This window comes from Cololabis saira, chromosome 5 (assembly GCF_033807715.1).
Source record: "Cololabis saira isolate AMF1-May2022 chromosome 5, fColSai1.1, whole genome shotgun sequence".
NCBI lineage: Eukaryota > Metazoa > Chordata > Actinopteri > Beloniformes > Belonidae > Cololabis > Cololabis saira.
In genome coordinates, this window is record NC_084591.1 from 39,275,454 (window position 1) to 39,296,774 (window position 21,321).

Below are 21,321 nucleotides of genomic sequence, written 5' to 3' on the forward strand. Positions count from 1 at the left end.
ACAGTGACCTCCTCCCTTTTTCTGTCCTGCCACCCATTTGTCTCATTCTGGTGCTGTGCCTCTTTCAATGGAAAAACAATTATATAATCTGAATTAACCTGATCTTGATAATAACTGATATGAGGCTGTAGCGTCAGTGTCAGGTCCTTCCAGGACCAAGGCATCACTTTAGAGGAATTTGAGAGCATTTTCTTCTTTTTCTTTTTAGCTTTTTTCAAGCCTGGCATGTTATCTTTAATGTACCAGAACATCTCCCACTGTTAGAGTCTCTTGATGTTTCTTACAAGGCGTTAAAATAGGTAAATATAAGCTCAAATGAACATCATTCATTCTGTTATCGTTGATATAAACACAAAGTATAAACATCTAAAAGTGGTTTTATGAAAGATACTGTATAGTACACCCGATAATTTGTTCATTTAAAACTATAGTTTAAAAAAACCTTTGGTTTGGCCTAAAGTTAATGTAATCATTTACCTCATAGGTTCTCATGTCATCCAGGAGGAATTTTGGTTCATTCCTCTTATTAACTTTGCTTTACTTCATTGAGTTTTTGTGACTTTGTATATGCGCAGCTCTCCTACGGTCCTACCACAGCATTTTAATCACGTAGAAGTTTAGATTTTCACCTTTTCCATCGCAACAGCCCCCGTTCTTTCTCTCTCTTTCCGTTATAGACTTGTCGGTGTGCTTGTGACGCGTGGGACCATCTCATATTTGACTTTGCAATAGGTGGGATACAGAAAAGTGAATGTCCGGCTTGGTGCCCGAGGCAGAAGTCCAAATCATAAATCACCAACCCTCCACAACTGTGTTGGACGGCTGCCATGAGGTGTTTGTGCTGTATAACTGTGTGCCAATACGAACTGGACCATGTTCGTCCTATTCAAACGTGATTTTTTGGAAACATCTTCACTTTGGTCTCATCTGTCCAAAGGGCGAAGATTGCAACATGTGCTGCATAAGCTGCCATGTTTTTCTTATAAAAAACAAACTTTCTCATGGCAGCCCTAACAAAGTAATACTTATTCAGTATCAGAAGGATCTTGTGTACATTGTCTGTGTTACATGAGATCCGAAAAAGCCTCTGGCTGAAAATACTGTTGTTGAATTATTGTGTTGTGAACAGGACGTTCAGGGTTTCCCATTATGCTTTCGATTTTACAAAACAATCCTTTGCACAATCAGCTCTTGAGGCTCAGAGAGCCTTTTAAAAATAAAATCAGTTTATTCATTTATTTATTTTTAAGTCACTGACTTTGATACTAATACCTCAACAGATGAGTGCAGATGAGACTCCATATCAGATACAAAAGATATGCAACGTTGTGCTGCAATGACCAAAATCACTTTTAAATCCTGTCTAGATTGTTCGCAACAGCAGCTGTTTCTCTAAAATCATTCTCTAATTCTTATAATCTTTCTCTCTCTAGAGCGCTTAACTTCAAATTGTTTGGAAATAGTTTATATAAGCCTTCCCAGATTTATTTGTAGCATCAGTTGCTTATCTAAGAGTTTTTATTTCTTACCTCCTTTGCATTGTATTAACATACGCCTGCATGTTTTATCCTGTTGCTGCAGTTTTAATTGAGTTTTAGTCATTTAAACAATAGCTCAGTCTAAATGTCACATTGTATCCTACATGAGGTGATATTTATTTACCTAATTTCTAGATGAGTTTAAGATGACTTTGTTTGTATGTAACAGATTTGGAAAGAATAAGACCAAACAGCTCCTCTGGGGTCTACCCTTCCTCGGTTGAAGCCAGTTCTCACGCTGACCTGTTAATTTTACATATCACCACATGAAGAAACCTTTGGCATACATTTTTAATGTATTTAATGTAATCTGAAAGTCTGTTCTCTTGGGTCTAAGCACGATTATGTTACATCACCTTCCCTCCAGCCCCCACATGAGGACTTTGTTCAGAAGTAAACACTCCACAAGGACGTTTGAATCTTGCTGCAGGCATCTCATACTATACAATAGTGTCTTTTTCTCAGAGACATCTTGGGTTTTGGCCTTAAAGCTGGGTTTGGCTTCTTGGATATGAAAACATGCTAGATTTGGGGAGACTAAAGGGGTTAAGGGGTCAATAGACTGTATATGCACATATCTACACAGCTATTATTATTCACCCTTCAGTTTGCATTGCATGCATCGTTCAGATTACGATGTCAGCCAGCCCAGCACACACAAAGGCTTTCCTATAAACTGGGGTAAATAATTCAGAAGCTATGAAAATGCCCATCTAGAACCCCATTGCCTGGTAATAGACTGCTGATTGGCCCATTACAATGATATATTCTAATGTCATGAAGGCATAGATGACTATGTAACTGTGTATGACTGATTGTTTTTTTTTTACTCAAGCATTATTTTCAAGGCAATGTCTACCTTATCAGCAATATCATTATGGAACATTGTGCCTACATTCCCCTGGTGGCAGTGCCTGATATGTTAATCATACTGAGAGACAGACAAGCGGATATAGACAAAAGGTGCACACACACACACACACAGTCACCTCTCGGGAGGTCGAGCAGATGTGAGCGGAGCAGCTCGATTCGACCAGGACAACCTGTCCCAGCGTTCCTCCAAATCTCTTCAAAATATAAACCTGTCCCAGTTTTTACAGAGAGTCAAACAAATGTCCTTGTTTCCTATCTGCCACCTCTCTGAGCATGTGAACGTCTTTCCCAGCACTCTGTACACAGACATCGCTGAGCGGATGGTAATTGAAGTAGATGCTGCCCTGTGGAGAAGTCATTATGATTAGTTCTGGCCTGATGAAGGGTGGGAGGCCCCGTTTAACTTTTTTCTTCACATCAAACAATTAAGAAAAAGAGAAAAACAACATGAGCATAGATGTAAGAAGCATAGATGCAAATTTACAACATGAAGTGAATTGAATTACGTTATTGAGGTGGTACATACATAGAAAAGTGAGGAAACTGTCCCAAAAAGGTATAAACGCCTTGTTTCTTAAATTTAAAATGAAATCTTAAAACCTGAAAATGTTGTACGTTTATGTTCTTTTGTTATAAAAGAACAATTTTGTTAACCAAATGACAAAAAGGCATCTTTGTATTATGCACATTGAAGTAAAAAAATAAATAAATACATTTTCAATGCCTGCTTCATCCTGTTTAGGTTCACAGAGGAATAGGAGCTCCACCCAGAAGTCATTGGGTGAGAAGTTTGGTACAACATGGGCAGGTCACCATACCCTATTCATTAAAGGAGCATGAGGCAGGATTGAGGCAGGATTTATGAAAAAAATTTGTATATGTTTTACATTTTCTAGTAATAATGTCAGATGAAGCGTTCCAAACCAAAAACAATGAGCCCTCTAGTGCAGGGGTTCCCAACCTTTTTTGTGCCAAGGACCAGCAGAAGTATAAACAAAAAGCTCAGGGACCGGTTGACAATTTATGTCAATTTTAATAAACATTTTAGAAAAAAACAAAGCATTTTAAAATGCAGGCTATCATCAGCGACGTTAGCTGATGTTGTGGCCTTTAAAACTTGCTTCTGCAAATCTAAGTCACGTTTTTTCCTTCCACTGGTTTGTCTTTGAGAGAAGGATGTTTTGTATTTAAGTGTCTTTGAAGCTTGGATGGCTTCTTTTGCTTCGTTGGCGAGCGTTTCTCCACATAAAATACATAGTGGGTTTGGCGCCTCCAAATCGCCCGTTGCAACAAATCCGTATTTTATATACATAATGTCGTACTTGCGATTAAAGCTTTTGCTTTTCTTTTTGGTAGGATTTTCCACTTGTTCATCACCATTTCTTTTACTCGAACAACTAGTAAAGAAACGGCTCATGGAGGTTTGCTGAGGTCCGCTCATCTCTGCAGCTGACTGAACCTAACCTGCATACAGCACCTGTGCATGGCACTGTTCAGTCCGGTCGGGTACCAGAACTTATTGTCCGCCAAGCCATGACAGGGCTGCCACTCAAAGAAACACATTTCGACAAGTTTTGGATGAAATTATATGACAAAAAAATGCAAAAATTGTTTTCTTAAATTTAGTATGAGGTTGCTTTAATTATGTGGCAAATGATAATAAACACGAGAAAGATTGGTACTTCAATGAAAAATAGATATTTTATTCAACTTTGCTGCTGTCATTCATGCAGGGAGACACCTAAAACATGCTGGATAGGTCTTTCCAGGACCGGAGTTGGAGACCCCTGTATTATGCTCTTATTTATTCATGTAATAATATACAGGTGGAGGTCGGAAAATTTGAATATATTGCAAAACTTCATTCGTAGTAAATTCAACTTAAGGTGAAACAAATATTATTTCCCACTACATGCAAAGTGAGATATTTCAAGCCTTTGTTATAATTTTGGTGATTATGGCTCACAGTTTATGAAACCCCAAATAAAAAATCTCAAAAAATTTGAATATATTATGAAATCATTAAACAATTCAATCATCAAAATTATAACAAATAAAGGATTAACACATATTGCTTTGCCTGTAATGAGACTATGTAGGCTACTGTAATGTACATGTATTACGTGGTCTGATAACCATATCCCGACGAATATTTAATTCTCTGCGCATAAATTCTGCACCTTCATCAATTGTGTCTTCATCAAAAGGACATGCCATGTTCGTGACAATGGACTTCTAAAATACTGACTCTGTTTTTAATGACAGACGGCAGAACTTCGCCAAAACTCGCCTGCTGACTGAATGAATGAGGAAATCAAATGTGCGTGCGGCTCTGAAAGAGGCGGAGACGCAGAGAAACTCGAGGTTCATTGATATAAACCTGGACCAGGTTAGGTTCAGAGAGTCTGTTACTACGGTAACTGACCGAGAGCTTAAGTTGCCTCTCTTTGTGAAACAGGCTAGAGTTACCTCTCTTTCTCTGGTTTGAGTTACCTCCCTTTGTGAAACGGAAAACTCAGAGTTTCCCTCATTTCAGGGTTAACAGACTCAGAGTTTTCACTAAACCTGCTTTGTGAAACGGACCCCTGCTCATCATTGATCAGCATCTGCAGTATTGATCAGTGAGCGCAGTCGTCTGGTGCGGGGAGACGCAAAAAAGAAAAAAAAAAAAAAGCTGCGCTGACACGCGGCTCTGGGCAGAGATTGTATGAGGTGAAGTGAAGTGAGATGCCTCACTCCATTGGGAAAAAACCGTCTGGTGACAATTGCCGACGATTTTGATTATCGCTTTTTGTCGACAACGTCGTTGCAGCCCTAATTATGATCGGAACACAAGCCATTCCACGGCCCGGTAGTAACGGCTCTACGGACCGGTACCGGTCCGGGGACCGGGGGTTGGGAATCACGGCTCTAGTGTATCTCTCCGTTGCCTTGAACAGGCTGTGTGCTGCAAAATGTGCTGCAATTCTGGGCCCGAATTTCCCGCGCTGTCCTGCGGATGTGACGTCATGCACGTTCTCCCCGTTCTCCCGTGCCGGCTTCGCTGTTGGCTGCAGTACCCCTGATGGCCGTCGTGGTGAAGGGTGGCGCTAGAGAGTCTCATTTCTTAAAAGGAGCCTCATGCTCCTTTAAATGTTGACTTATACCCTTAACTGACGATAATGGTTTTGTACTTATAAAACCCAAACAAAAGTCCATGACAACTATAACTGCACCTTTGAGTACAGAAATCAGTTCCCTTTTTCTCTTTGTATAGACGTTATGTTTATTTCATTCCTCTGCAATGTTGCTGTAATGCAACCCCTTGTAATTTGGCCAGTCTTGAAATGCAAACATTCAGCCCCCTCCTTCCCTCTTGTGATGAAGAGAGAGTCCAACTAGAGGGCATTTCCATAAACACACACTCCCACGCATACATGCACAAAGACACAGAAGCGCCAATAGGCTACACAATGAGAAGCAGGACCATAGGGATGAGTCACACGGCTGTGGGCAGAGGCTCGCTGAGTTATCAGGGTAAATTAATTCATATCAGCGCCAGGACGGTATCATCTGCAACCATTGCTTTGCGTTATTACAACTATAAACAAAAGTAAACGCATAAACCCACGGCTGTAACAAAATGCAGACTGGCTCTGTTTCCCTCATTAGCATCTCCAATAATCAGGGAGTAATTTCTCTTTTTCTTCCTTCACCATCTCTTTTTATCTCCAGGTTTTCCTTTTTTCAATAATGTATTAATAGCTGCTGGTTCATTTTGAGGACAACTGGAGCTAGGGCACAATGAGTGCCGGATTATCCCTGCTTTCTCCTTGATTTTTGACAGGTTTTTACAAAGTTTAATAACTAAATGAAAAGTTCACCTTCCTTTATTTTTGCATGTTTGTTGTCTGAAAATGATCAATATGCAGTAGGAGGAAAGATTGTGAATTTATTGATTTAAATATGGTAGCTGAAGAAAATAAGAAAGGAATGGAAATCACACTGAAGCTCTTCCAATAGGAGGGTGTGTTGTCACGTAGCTGTCAACAAGACAGAATTCAAGCAAGAGTTTTGCACGAGCAATGCGGTTTTTGTCTCCTGAATCAGCAGGGGCAATTCATCTCTGCCACCAGGATTTGAATTAACACCAACCACTCACACATCATATTGAACATCAGTCCTGCTGCAAAGACACAGAAATTAATCATGTCTCATGGTTCCGTTATTCTAGTTCCTCCAATGTGTCTTCTGTGAGACCTGGATGTCTGCAAACTATGTTTAAAAATAGCCTCCTGATATATCTCATGTAGGCCACAGTCACTCACCCACTGATGTGGGCCATGATGTTGAATAAATAATGCTTATGGGGATTACCAGTGCAGGTTATTTTCTCCTGTGTGCTTATCGCTCCACCTTGACACATTGTGCATGGGTTTTTATGTTTGGCATATATTTACAGTAACAACCAAAACTCATTTGATCACTTAAATAAAATATATCCAGCATGGAAGGGGCTTGTTTGGGTACTCATGTTGAATGGGAGTTTTACTATGATTTTATTCCGTGTGATCGAGCATAAAGGCACTTCCTCATAACAAAGCTGTATCTTCCACGTTATAACACCACTGGTGACATTTGCGTTCTTAGTTTAAGCTTGTGAATCCATGCCTTTGTGCATATCCAACAACCTTTTATGTATGCATGTGCTTGCATATGTGCAAGTCCATTCACTTAGTTAATCAGCTGACAGTTGAGTATTGAGGTACAGAAGTGAATAGAGCTCAGCAGTGAGTGATGATGGGAATATGACAGGAAGTCACTAGGCCCTGCTGTAACTCATGAGTCCAATAGCTTTAATGGACATGTAAACACTGCAGTGGTGGATACAGACTGACTCAGCTGAATGGGGGCTGGGGTTACAATGATAAAAATCTACGACGGTCACAGTTTTGTACAGCCAAATAAAAATCAGGCCAATTGTTACATTTTCTCCCCCATACAAATCATGAACTAAGAGACATTATGATCAGTATCTGCATGTGTGAGCAATGTGCATGCTTGATTGCAAGGGTGCACACTCATGTGAGCGTGTGCGTGCGTTCGTGCATGCATGTGTATTCCTCCTTTGTGTCCCAGCCCAGACAGTGTGGGGAGAGAAAGCTGGATGTGGGATTTCAAAGATAATCTCCCTACCAGATGGCAAAACATCCCATATTCCTTTTGAGGTTCCCCACGTGACCTGCTGTAGGCTTGAATGTGTGTATATGTGGGCGGTGGGGGTACACACACACACACACACACACACACACACACACACACACACACACACACACACACACACACATGTATATATATATATATATATATATATATATATATATATATATATATATATATATATATATATATATATGTATGTATATATAAAAGGCATCATGATTTTCTGTAATGATTTACTTCATTACAAAGTCTTTTATCTAGCCCACACACCATGCGGTGAGCAAGTGAGATGAGATCGTAAAATACTGTCAAATCTGACAACATATGCATACAGCAGTGTTGAAACGCACCGTGCGTAGCCATCCATTCCCTTTGAATGGAGTGACGTCATGAATTGGTCCGATCCAAGCATTGGTGCCGTCCAGGAGCCAAACATCTAACTTCCAGATTGAGGCCCCTGGGGACATACGATTTGTAGCAGTTCCTCGTGTAATGCTTTATATGAACTTTCCTGGCATGGTACAAAAAAATTAACCCCCCCCCCGAGTTGGTTGTGAAATAATATGACTGAGATCTTCTTTTATTTTTAGCCAGGCAACAAATATGTTTTTTTTATTCTTTTAAGTTTGACATTTTAACATGAGTCAATGAAGATGGTCTCGCTTTTGGAGCCAGCCTCTAGCGGCCAGTCGTGGGACTGCAACAAGTCTTAGTTGCGCTGTGCCATCGATTACCATGGGAGCATTGCCTGTAGTTGGGAACTTTTTAACTTTTGGTGATTCAAGTGTCAGCCAAATAAAGTACGCGGTTCATTTACGAAGTCAAAAGGAAGACATTTGATTGGTTGCTTATGGTATGATGAGGACATGTCAGGAGCACTGCCACCCCAGCGTTAAGGCAATGCTGCTGTGTGAAAGTGATAAGCAAACATGCGAAGACCATCCACAAAGCATAGTAAAGGCAATTCTTTCTTACCTTTTCCCTTCTTAGATATATACATTAACTGTTTTACTCACCGAATTGCCCATACTTGTATGTTTGCGTTAGGTGCCAACAATCAGTTGTGACCTTTAAGCCCGGTTCACATCGCATGAGTTGGACTGTTGCAGACGAAAGATGACCATGGCGAAGGAACTCCCGCAATATCTCTAGAATGGCTCTATGTCCATTTCAGGGACCACAGTCTCCGACCCTGTTTTATAGCATTTACTAAAGGCTGGATTGTGGTTCTGCGCTACACCAACGCAGAGCCTATGCCGTTGCCATGACGCCGTTGTGAACCCTTCGGACCTCTCCATCACTCCATTTCGCCGCGGTGCAGTACCCCCCGCGACTGCTAAGGGGTACGCGATCTTTTCCTGAATGGTTTATCCGACTTTTCCAGTCACAGTGAATCAAAGAGATAAGGACAACTATTGTGCAAAAAAACAAAACAAAATAAATCACACATACACGAAGAAAAGAGCGCTGAAAGTTCACGACTGCTTCATGAACCAGAAACCGGAAATGCGTTGCTACCAAGCGAACCAATCACAGCCCTCTCCGTCTGCGTTGGTCTGCGACCTCTTGGCGCATAGTTACAACCTGTCGGAGGTGCGCGTCAGGCACGGCGTGGGCTGCGCGACACGGCGCGACGCGGCGCACCCTGCGGCGTAGGCTCTGCGTCGATTTGTTGCAGAACCATAATCCAGCCTTTACAGTGTCGGAAATTTGACTGGGTTCGGTTTTGTTTACTTACCAATGCAACATGAAACATGCAATCATCGCTGCTTCTTTGAAACACTTTCGGCTCACATAAAATATACCACTAAAAGAATATGCTGATGACACTCTTCTACAGTACATCATCATGCAATCCAGGGGGGCCTGTATAGTCCACACATCCCATCCATACCCAAGATTAAGCAGATGCAAATTGTGCAACGTGAGATGTAATGAACTGAATTAGATGCAGGATTGCTTGGTTGGGGGGGGGAGGGGTCGTGTCCCTGTGGGCTTGGGGGTTTTGGGGGGGAAATCACATTTTTTTTTTTTTTTTTTTATCATGGGACCTAAAATGTCTAGTGCTGCCCCCTATATAGACAATAGTTTTTTTGAGTCACGTGACACATGCTAATATAGGAGCTGTAACGTCACATTAATCCAGTGACCTGGTTAAACCCCCGACTGAAGGAAGTGAGAGGGAGGGAGGAAGAGAGAGAGGAAGAGTTAGAGAGAGAGAGAGAGAGAGAGGTGACGGGAGAGCGCAGACAAAGCGCGCTCCCTCTCCCTCTCCCTCCCACTCACACTCACTCACTCTCTCACACACACGCATTCACGGCGGAGTGCAGCCCGGAAAGGCAGAATGCTTTTCACAAAGAGGGAAACTGAAGCAGGGAGACACCCGTAGCACCGGCCTGGGACTTTTATTCATTGACATCACGCGCTTTACTTACTCTCACTCGCACTCACCCACGCCGAAAACAAAGCGTGGACCGCAGCTGTCAGGCTGGACGGGACGGCGGGGACCCCCACTTCACGCACACATGCGCACACGCCCACGGAGACGCGCACCATGGTGCAGGTCCAGGGCGCCGGGACGCCCGGCAGGTCCCGCCGGCTGATGCTCAAGCTGCCGGTGGGGACGCTGCGGAGGAACAGCGGGGAGAGGGTAAGAGAGTGTGTGTGTGTGTGTGTGTGTGTGTCAGTGGGATTTAAAAAAGGTTCTTCTTCGCTAATCCGGGAAACAGTATTAGATCTTATGGAAAGCAAGTCAAGAGCAAAGCTTTTAATCTCTGCAGTGGACAATACTCCTCGGTGTTCCCTCCCCGTCAATCTTCACAGCTCTGCACGTCTGTCACTACTATACCAACAATATTTCCACTTCTGTCCTCTCGGACTCAAGGTTACAGGAAGATCTCTGAGTGGGAGACCTTGATTGTTGTTGTCCCAATTAAGTCTGTTTCAGACATGAGATAACTTTCCTTTTTTCAGTTTAAGCCCCAAGTTCAACCTGATTCAAAGTGCTGAATTGGCCCTCGGCAGGAGGGTCCCCCCTTATGATCCAGGTTTCTTCCCTCCTAAAGGGGAGGTTTTCCTTACCACTGTTTGGTTTAAGGTTTTTCTCCCACTAGGGGAGTTTTTACCTGCCATTGTTTATGTAATAATTGCTCAGGGGTCATGTTCTGGGTCTCTGGAAAGCGCCTAGTGACAACTTTTGTTGTATTAGACGCCATACAAATAAAATTAAATTGAATTGAATTGAATTGAATTCAGGCCTTTTTACACAGGGGGTTGTCTGATTGTCTGTTTTGGCACCAGAAGCTCCAGTGTTTGTGTGTTTTTGAGCGTCTGGTGGGCGTGGACTTGTGGGCAGACTGAGAGATGTGATAATATCCAGCCAAGCTTAGATATGGAATGTGCCTGGCAAAGTTTCACTTTATGTCAATTGGAAGGACGGGCAGTAACACGCTGCAGGATTCATCCCTTGTTCTCTTCGGCAAATGTGTTTACTCCACCAGAAATCAATGTGTGCATTTAAAAGAAAAGACAAAGGAGAAAGAAAGAAAGAAAGAAAGAAAGAAAGAAAGAAAGAAAGAAAGAAAGAAAGAAAGAAAGAAAGAAAGAAAGAAAGAAAGAAAGAAAGAAAGAAAAGAGTTGCAGATGATGAGTGTGCATGTGTGTGTTTCCCCAGTGCATTCATTCTGTGATGAATGTCAGTGCTCTTTCATGTTGTAAATACACTGGTATTAAGTGAATCAGACTTAAATAGAGTGTGTGTCCAGGTGATGAGCGATTCAGGCTTACAGCTTATACCCCCAAATCATGAGGTGCCTGAAGGATAAAACAAAACCCAAGTTCACGTCCTTTTTGAAATTTCACTCTTGGAGTTTGATGCAATGTGACTTGAGTCTCATTAACATGTCTCTTGGAGTGACTGCAACTTCTAAGTGCGCTGCGCTCTTTTAAGAAATGCCTGCCTCTTTGTGGTTGTTTGACTGAACATGAACACAGAGGATACGAGAGTACACCCAAGTGCCCGCTCTGTACACATGCTCTTGTAAATAACGTGGCATTGGATGGAAACAACTTTTATTTTAATAAGCAGAGCCTCAGATACAGCTCCTACCCTGCCACCCATCCCTTACACAGTAAATGAACAGCAGCACATGAATGCGTTGCAGAAATTACCACTTATACTTGACTGCTCCTCAATTAAAAAACTTCAACAGTCAGACAATACGATTTATCTCACAGTGCATTCTTATGCTTTCTAGTCTCACTCTGCAGGGATGTCATGTTGTCTTTTATTAATGATAAAATGACTTTAAAAAAATGATTTGCATCAATCTGGCTGGCTTTCATAAAAGCCCTTGATTTGAAGGAAACTGAGCATTCACTTTCTGTTTGAGGGAGAAGTAATTGCTACCGGTTGATTGGTGGGTGACACATGCACACCCGCACACACATGCACGCATGATCAAACAAATCACTTTAATTAATGGAGAAAAGCAGATTTTCACTCATGGGAAAGGAGGGGTCTATCTCTTTCTCCTGATTGCATTCCCTTTCTCTGCCTTCCTTTTTTTTTATCATTTTACAACCAGCTGTGTGCGGAGCGATTGGAGGGTAGGATTACTTGCAGTGATTTACATAAACTCACTTCCATGATTACGCTGTTTCATGTGAAGCACGACTGGATTCTGCAAGTGTGCACCAGATCGGTGTGCAAAATTGTAGACACATGAGAAAAAAGAAAAAGAACTGCGACAGTCGCTCTTTCTTCATTCTGTGACGGCAGATAAGCAAAGCTGTAGACCTACGGAGCCACTTGAATACTTTCACTTTTAAACACAGCTGCAGCTATGTCCTACTCTGGGTTGGGACGTTAGATAACTGCTTTATTCACATCCAACCTCCTCCTTATGCAACTGCATTAACTGTGCTGTGAGGAGGGCAGACGCATATAAACGTATATGTTGACTAAAATCTCCATCTCCAAGCAGCCGGGTGGATGTCGTGGAAGTGTTTCCCTGCAGTCTTAGATCAAGTTCATGGCTGCACACTTCAAAGTGTCATTTATCATGCCCATCAGCGATTCTCCGTGAACATGCAGAAGCTGGTGTTCATCCCCACCAGCAGAGTTGAAACCCAGGTCTGCATTGGCAGTTGGTGATTGCAGTGGGCCTCTATCACAGGTGATTGAGTAACATCTGCACAGGGAACCATATTTGTTCACAGTTAATAGTTATAACACTTTTTAAGAGAAGGATTCTTATTTAACCGTGAAACACTAGAGGGGAAGAAAAGCTTGATTCACTTCCTTTTTCGCAGAGTCACAACTTTTCTGAGCATTATTTTGTACCTTCACATTAGGGCTGTTTGATTAATCGATTTTAAATCGTAATCGCGATTATGTAATTAGAAAGATGTTAAAACGTGAAAATAGTAAAATCGATTTTTCACTTTTTTTTTTTTTTTTTTTTACCTTGTCTGCATACATATTAATGATTGATACCATATTAATGATTGATGGAAATACCTCTCAATACCTGCGACAAGTGCCCCATCGGAGAGGCTCTTTAGTGTAGGAGGGGGCGTTGTAACATGCCACCGGCCATCCCTCAAGCCAGATGCGATAGACTGGCTCGTGTTCCTTGCAAAAAACTTGCAAATGTGAATAGCAAATGTAATGACTGACATTACACACCTCTACCTCCTTCATGGGTTGCATTATTATTTAGCTCGCAAAGACCCAGTTTAGTTTAATTAGAAAATGTCTTGTTTTATTTAATTGGAAATATAACTTACTGTATGTTTGCAAGTGCTGATTTGCTGATTTTTTTCAGAGATAAAACTTTATATTTTATTATAGTTTTTAAAACTTTTTTTCAACTTATTTTACAGAGTTTTGCACTTTATTCATTCATTTTTGGTTTAATAAGAGCAAAGTTTGCACTTAAAGCCCAATGGGGCAAATGTTCAATAAAAAAACAGCATATTTGAAATCATTTCTTTGCCTTTAGTCAATTCACAAAATAATCGTAATCGTAATCGAAAATCGGATTTTGAGAGAAAAAAATCAAGATTTTATTTTTGGGCAAAATCAAACAGCCCTACTTCACATTGTAAAATGACATTTTTCTTCCTCTTGTCCTTCCGTAGAGGTTTTAGGAAAGTAAAATTGGCAAGCGAGTGGGATGGAAGTACTTACAGATAGCCCCATGTTCACATCCAAACCTGATGAAGATAAAACTGCACAGTCAGTATGGACAGCTCATAACAGCTTCCTCTGAAGGGATGTTTTCTGTTTAGATTACCTCTGTGAACAGGCCGAATTAGGATTATCTTCCGCCTTTGTAATCCTGCTATCATGTTAAGCTGCTCAGCTCTTTTTTTTGGTTAAATTAAGTACAAAACAAAACAAACAAAGAGAAAAGGAGCTGAAAGAGAGACTGGCATGTGCGTTCATGCATTTGTGTTTGTCCAAATTTTGGGATGACTCACTTTCCGGGGAAACATGTTGTCATCAACCCCAACGCAATGGGGGAGGGCATAAAGGTGAGCGGGTTGGATTGCTGTCACAGAGAAGGAGAAGTTCACACGAGTGCACGCAGATATAAGCATGTTTGAAACACATTGAGGTCTGGAATGCGTCAGACAAAAGCGTAAACATAAATTCACCGCTATTCGGTTGAAAGCTGGAAGCAGCCAGCCAAGTGATGAGGCAGGAATTCCAATCAATTCCTGTTACCTTTAAACATCTTGTCTGGACCAATCACAGAGAAGGTCAGCCCCGGACTCTGGCAATCTGGGGTCAGGTTGATACTCCACTGATTTAATTGTCTCGACATTAGTCGGAATTCATTGAAGCTGCTGGGAAGTTGATGTGGCAACCGGAGCACAAAAAACAATAGCTGGCAGTTTTCTTTTTTAATTTATCTATCCTCCCTTTGTTAGTAAAGGTTCAGGTCCGAGCTCTGAGCTTTTTGGCCCTACAGCTCTCCTCGGCCCGGCTACGGTATTGATTCTCTGAGATTTCAGAGTGCCTGCAGGACCGTAGGTGAGAGCTGTGGCTAGCCGGTTAGCCAATTAAAAAGACAAAAAGAAATGGAAAGGGGGGAAACAAAAGAAAGAAAGAGCTGGGTATGACATACAGCAGAAGGCTCCTGAAGGCCTCGCACCACACCCTGCTTGGCATGAAATGGGACCCCCTTTTTTCTCCCTAAAGCAGCTCAAAAGGAGGAATGTTATTGAGCAAGTGGGGAAAGGAGGGGGGCATGACGAAGACCCCTACCCCTGCCTCTTTCATCACTCTGTAGTATATTTTTTTCTTTCTTTTATTCCCCATCCAAAATCAACCCGCAGACCTCGAGACATATGACACAGCTGCATGCTAGTTCAAAGAAAATCTAATCGCAGCACGATCAAACGAGGAGATGATCGCCTATTGACTCCGGGTGGAGGCTGGAGGCAGTGAGCTGCTGGTAATGTATTTTCTCTATGGAGACAGACTGTTAGCAGGGTAGCTATGGCAAGAGTGGACCCTCGTGTCCACTGCCAAAACATCCCCAGTGGATAGATGCATGGACATGGACGTGTGTGTGTGTGTGTGTGTGTGTGTGGGTTTGTTCCGTTTCTGTGTATTTCTGTGCTCCCATCTGCCGCCACCTTCATGCAGCGCTCCGAATGAGTTCTCCATTATTCTGCTCCCTCTTTTCTGAGAAAATGACAGCCTGGAGTCCCGCGAAGAAAAAGAAAGAAAGATAGAGGAGGAGGGGGGAAAAAAATGAGGAGTGTGGGATGATAGGAAAAAAAAGAGTCTGAATTTTCATCTCCCCCGAAACAGGATGTGGAGACCCCGAAATGTTCCTGAAATATCCCAGCACAATCTGTGCCCTTTGTTACACAGAGATAACATGTCTCGCTGAGAACGGAGGCGCTGTCTGTGACTCACTCATATGAAGGGGTTTATTCATAGCTTGTGGGTGTATATGTGCACTGCATCCAAGTCCTGCAGTGACAGTGCAAGAGGAATAAAAAGGACAGTTGGAGGAAAATGGGAATAAAAAGTTGTTAATACTTTCTTGAAGCTGGTGGAAGTAGTAGGAGTGTGTGTGTGTGTGTGTGTGTGGGTGGGAAAGGGTTAGAAAGAGATGCAAGTGTCTTGTTTTCCCATGGGTGTACTGCAGTAACATGGTAATCCTCATTAATATTTATCTGCCAGGCAAAGAGGAGAAATGATTCGCTTGTGTGTGTGTATGTGTGTGTGTGTGTGTGTGTGTCACGATTTCATGAGTGAACACCCATTTGTGCTTGCATGAATTATATTGACGACATAAAACACTGAACTAGGTCAACGTCTTCACTTAGGAGACTAAAAAGTCCCGATACTTCAAAGGTTTATGTCATCACGGCTGTTATTCTTTGCTTGCATGCGTAGTTTTTTTGTTTAAGGTATTCCAAACACCCACAAGAGCAGGCGAACTGAAGCTCATGCACATGCACCCTCCTGCAAACACACAGCACCCTGCTGTCATCCCTCTCGCTCTCTCTCTCTCTCTCTCTCTCTCTCTCTCTCTCTCTCTCTCTCTCTCTCTCTCTCTCTCTCTCTCTCTCTCTCTCTCTCTCTTAAGCCATATCACCTTATTTCATCGATTTTCTTGCTTGCACCTCTAACACAATCACGTTAAACTCGAGTGATCTGAATTGAATTTCAGTCTGGGCCAATACACGTTTGTCACTTACAATCTCTCTTTCCGTGCCAGTGGCAGCTGTGTGGGTTCAAAACAAACCTGGGATTAAATTAAACCTGCAAAAGCCAAATGCCAGGGATGTTGCCTAAAAGGAAGAAGTAGTTCAGGATTACTACATGTCAGCTGCACTTCCTAACTCTCTTGCACGCTAGTGTTTCAGGGAGTTTTGTGAGCCAGAGAGCCTCAGCTGAGAATGTTCTTGTGAATTTATTAGTGTAGGTGACCCATTTCCCTCCACTGCTCTCTCGTTTCTCCCTCTTTGACTTGTGCGCTCCCTAGTATAACATGCCTGAGTGATGATCAGAGAGCGGGAGGAACACTGAGAGACAGAGAGATCTGAGGAAGAGAGGCAGTGAGAGACGGAGAGGGGGATGAGAGAAAGTAAAGGTGGAGGAAGTTACACAACGGTAGTTTGCTCCCGATTCTTCGTATTTTTGTCTAAATATGGAATTAACTCACAGTTGTGCATGAGCACTTAACGGGTATATCATAATAAGTCACAGTTATGTTAAAAAAAAAGATAAAATAATAGATCTAATTGCCAGCTCTGTCTGTCTGCAACAGCACTGACTGTAACATCCCAAAGAGTGCCTTCTCCTCTCCGTCTTGTTACTATGGTAACAACAGGCCAGCTGACACTCTGGTCATGTCTGTTTACATCACAGTGCTGGTTTGACCTTTCCCAGGATTCAGCAGGACATTGCAAACACGCAGAATCATGGGAACAGCACGCTGTCATACCTAACCTCCCGCCTCTGTTCTCACCCTAGCAAATATTTACACCCCTTATAAATTACAGCGCCTAAGGGATGAACATCTCAGGCCGATCCCTGTTTCGTTTTGGAAAATTCACACCAGAGGAATACCGTGGATTCCTCATGGGTTTCTTAAAACACCAGTTAGGGAACATCATGAGGCCCTGAGACAGATATGGCTTCTTTCTTTGCCGTTTTGACCTTTTTTTAAACTATGGAAACGGAAAAGAAAGATGCATTTAAAAAAAAAAAAAAGATCCAAATCCAAGTATATTGTGAGTGAGGCTGATAGCAGTGACTTGTCAGGGTTTTTGATTGCTTCCACAAACAAATGACATGAGCATCTCAGAATAATTTGTACACACACACAATCTGATTGTAAAAGTAAAAGAATTAATCAATTTTGCTGACAACCCTACCACAAATTAAAGTGGTCTTCAAGAGCTCATTTGAAGGCAGGCTGTGTAACCATTCCAGTCCAGACCAAATGGGGGCAGCATATCATGGGAAAGTTCACATAAGAGCCCCAGGGATATGACACAGTGCAGAGTAACCGCCCCTTCCTCTTTTTTTTGCCCTTTTTATTAAAATGCACCTATATCAGGCACATTCCATGTTCACCACGGGAAATAGACACAGCACAATGACACCACTGACTAAAATTAAACTTTAGTGTAAATATTACAGTAGATACATTAGCTACAACAGTAGAATAGAATCAACTTAACAACCTCTATGTCATGGCAACTCCCGTTTTGCCTTTTTTTTCTTTTAGTTACTCCTCCTCGTCAAACTGTGTGTGTGTGTGTGTTTTTTTTTTATTGAGAAAGGGGGCTGTTGGTGATGTAGTCTGTTTGCCCTCAGTGCTTGCAGCGTACTTATCTTGCAGATTAACTTAGGGGGGCAAACGCTACATGATCTGATAGGAACTTGCAAGATATTTCAGAAAGGATGGTCACCAAGTTAAAATACTCAGAACTGACAAACCCTAAGATGAGAAACCTGTAGTTTCTGGTCTGACATTTGGGGTTTAGAGTTACCTCAGTCGACTCTGAGCATGATCCCCCTAGGTTAAGCACGTGCACCGCAACTATAAAAAAATGCATAATAAATGGAGCACTTCCTGTGGTTCGCCATGGCAATGCCAACTGCACGGAAGCAGTCTTCCCATTTTCTTCATTAGAGTTAGATCTCTTGTGAATTTGAATTTAGTGAATTTGAGCACATCTTTCTGCATAAAAAATGCACCTGCAGTGGGAAAGGAAGGGGAAGTGGTGTGGGGGAAATTCCTAAGCAAAAAGAAGGCCTGATTTAAATATTCAAGGACCATTTTAATATTGCACGAGTGATGAGTGCTGGAATGTAGTTGTATGATACCTAAGATTCACTTGTCATGTAGGTGCAATCTTGTTGGGGAAAATAACATGGAAGGACTTGAAGATGAAGTATAAAAACATACTTCAGCAAGGTAAATCCAGCATAACATTGTCACTTACTTTAATGACTCCGTGCTCTTGCAAAAGACAATGGGGTAACAGGGTTTTGATGGGAATGTGGGTGGGATCAATATATCCAGTCACGCTAGGAAGTCCTAAAGTAAAATTCCTACATTTACTGTATATTTACAGGTGGGAGCAGAATGCTACAAAAAAAGTTGCTGTAAATTGTTAAAGGAGCTGTATGTAAGAGCAATAATAAAACGAATCATAAAATGACCCCGATATGTCAACAGACATTTAAAAATCATGTTCATTTCAAATACTTATGTCACTGACAACAGCACTCAAGCCAGGATATTCCAGTTTAAAAAAAGAAGTTGCAGCCCTCAACTGATGTTTATGTTGTCATTTTTTGTTTTGGCCTGAAGCTCCACCCTCCACCTATCTCCCAATCACCAAGTCAGTATTGTTTCTGAAGCTCCACCCTCCACCTATCTTCCAATCACCAAGTCAGTATTGTTTCTGAAGCTCCACCCTCCACCTATCTCCCAATCACCAAGTCAGTATTGTTTCTGAAGCTCCACCCTCCACCTATCTCCCAATCACCAAGTCAGTATTGTTTCTGAAGCTCCACCCTCCACCTATCTCCCAATCACCAAGTCAGTATTGTTTCTGAAGCTCCACCCTCCACTTATCTCCCAATCACCAAGTCAGTATTGTTTCGGCATCCGGGTTGCCAGCTCGGCTCTAATTATCGCAGCCATGGCAGCCTACGTTCCTGCTGCATTCTGCAGCCTACCTGGCAACCTCTGGTCGGGGGGAGGAGGGGGAGGGTACACGCCGCTCAACAATATTTTGAAAGTGACTGCAGTACCAGTTTTGGACATTTCTTACAGACGGCTCCTTTAAAGATAGATTTCTGGGCGCGCAGGTGGTCGAGTGGTTAGAGCGCATGCCACATACGCAGTGGACCCCGTTTCGAATCCCGGCCGGGGACCCTTTGCTGCATGTCAGTCCCCCTCTCCTTCCCATTGTTTCCTGTAATTGAACTTTCAAATAAAGGCGTCTGTGCCGAAAAAACCTTTAAAAAAAAAGATAGATTTCTAAATCTACACCCAAAATCTAGTGAAATTCTTTTTTGATGGCTCTTATGAGTTTATGGACAGGAAATACAACAACAAATTCAAAAAACATTCAAGAGACACTTTTGTCACTGCTCTGCATCCCATCCCAATTATGTCCGGCACCCCCAACGTTACCAAGAAAACTTCCATTAGTCTAATTAAGTAAAACATCAAACTATATGAATCAGGGGCATGACTATGTTAGGCGAGTTTTATGATGCATAGATAAGATCATATATGTATGTCTGTAACTGTCCAAGAAAAAGTAGTATATATAGTATAAGTTACCTCAGTTTCCTCAGTTTCTGAAATGGGCTTGAGTTATCCCTCGTTCCTCTTCTTTGGGTTTAAATGACCTTGAAATCTGAAATCCTAAATCCAGACTTTCTGTCGTTTCAGCTTTAACATATTCAGTTTGTGCCAAACCTGCTTTCTGAAAAAGACCTTTTTTGAAAGGGCCTGTTTCAGAAAGCCACATTTTGTTAACAAAACACACATGGGAACTGAGGCATAGCCTCGTCCAAAACACAAGTTCCTTATTTGACAATGAACTGAGGGGAGAAACGGCGCTGCAGCTCTGTGCAATGATTTGTCCCAAGCACGAACGGAAAGTATCGATGAACGAGATACACAAGTAGAGGAATTGACTGGTCTGCGCTGGCCGCGGGGTTAGTCTGTGTAACAGATAGCAGGTGGGTGTAATGGGAGAAGTACTTACCTACTCCAGATGATGGTTTGAAAATGTACAGCATCCCCTTGTTTCGCTGTGAAATTGGTCCATTTCTTGCTCTCTCATTGGCAGTAACTCAAATGGGGATTCCCCTATTGACTGCGCATACTGTATCTTGTATGCCATTATATTTGTCAGCAGTTGAAGATGGCGCCTTCAAGTTGTTCAAACATAACGATTAAGTTGCAGTGGGCGAACGCTGACTGCTCTCCGATTTGCTCTGCAGACTCAGTCTAGATGTTCTATCCAGGCAACAATCTACCATGACTGACTGAACTTCCTCTCCTTTATTTGAAGCTGCAAAGGCAGCCTAAGTACCACAATGATTTATATCAATTCTAGTCGGGACAAAGTTGTATCACAAGGCTTTTTGGCGCATCCCCAGTCATCAGCACGGTAATGTCTGTGGCTTTTTTGTCAACACAGCAGATGTCTTACAGTACTGTGCTGCTTAATTCGAATTTGCATCTCCATGATGAAAGACTGAGAGGAAAACTGAGCAAAAAATACAGTTGCGCACATCTTGTTTCTTTTTAATTGTAGCAGTGAACATTTCAAGAAAAACGAGAACGTTAAATCTGCTGTTGGTGGAAAATTGTGTGTGCCTTTTCTACATTTTCAAATTATGGCAGCATTTGTATCACTCATAAAACAGCAAATATTCGTCATGCAGGCTATATCGTTTTAGCAGTGCCATTAAACCAGAGTGTATAACAGACTTGTGGCAATCATACTTAGGCACTGATGGGTTGGTACAGCGTGTCTATTGGTTTTGCATTGCCTCCATGTGGCCATTGTTGCAAATGGATGCAAGCAAATGTAAGGCAAATTTACCACAATTAATTATTTTAACGTATGTTTCACATTTCGCACAATTTTATTTCAAGGATTTGATAGGTCAGACTGGAACACTCCAGCCTGGGAA

The 21,321-nt window shown here is 42.1% G+C and overlaps 1 protein-coding gene across 7 annotated transcripts in view; it reads left to right on the plus strand.

Annotated features, from left to right (window-relative positions):
* Window positions 1–21,321, plus strand: part of frmd4a (FERM domain containing 4A) — a 144,055-nt gene that overhangs the window by 51,045 nt on the left and 71,689 nt on the right. For 3 of the 7 annotated variants that reach the window (XM_061722016.1, XM_061722018.1, XM_061722015.1), the window contains exon 1: window positions 9,902–10,263. The exons of the other annotated variants lie outside the window; for them this stretch is intronic. In XM_061722016.1, coding sequence (XP_061578000.1) covers window positions 10,168–10,263 — 96 coding nt within the window. In that variant the 5' untranslated portion in view covers window positions 9,902–10,167. Of the gene's footprint in view, window positions 1–9,901; window positions 10,264–21,321 lie in introns of those variants that run through there. 7 annotated transcript variants of the gene reach the window in all.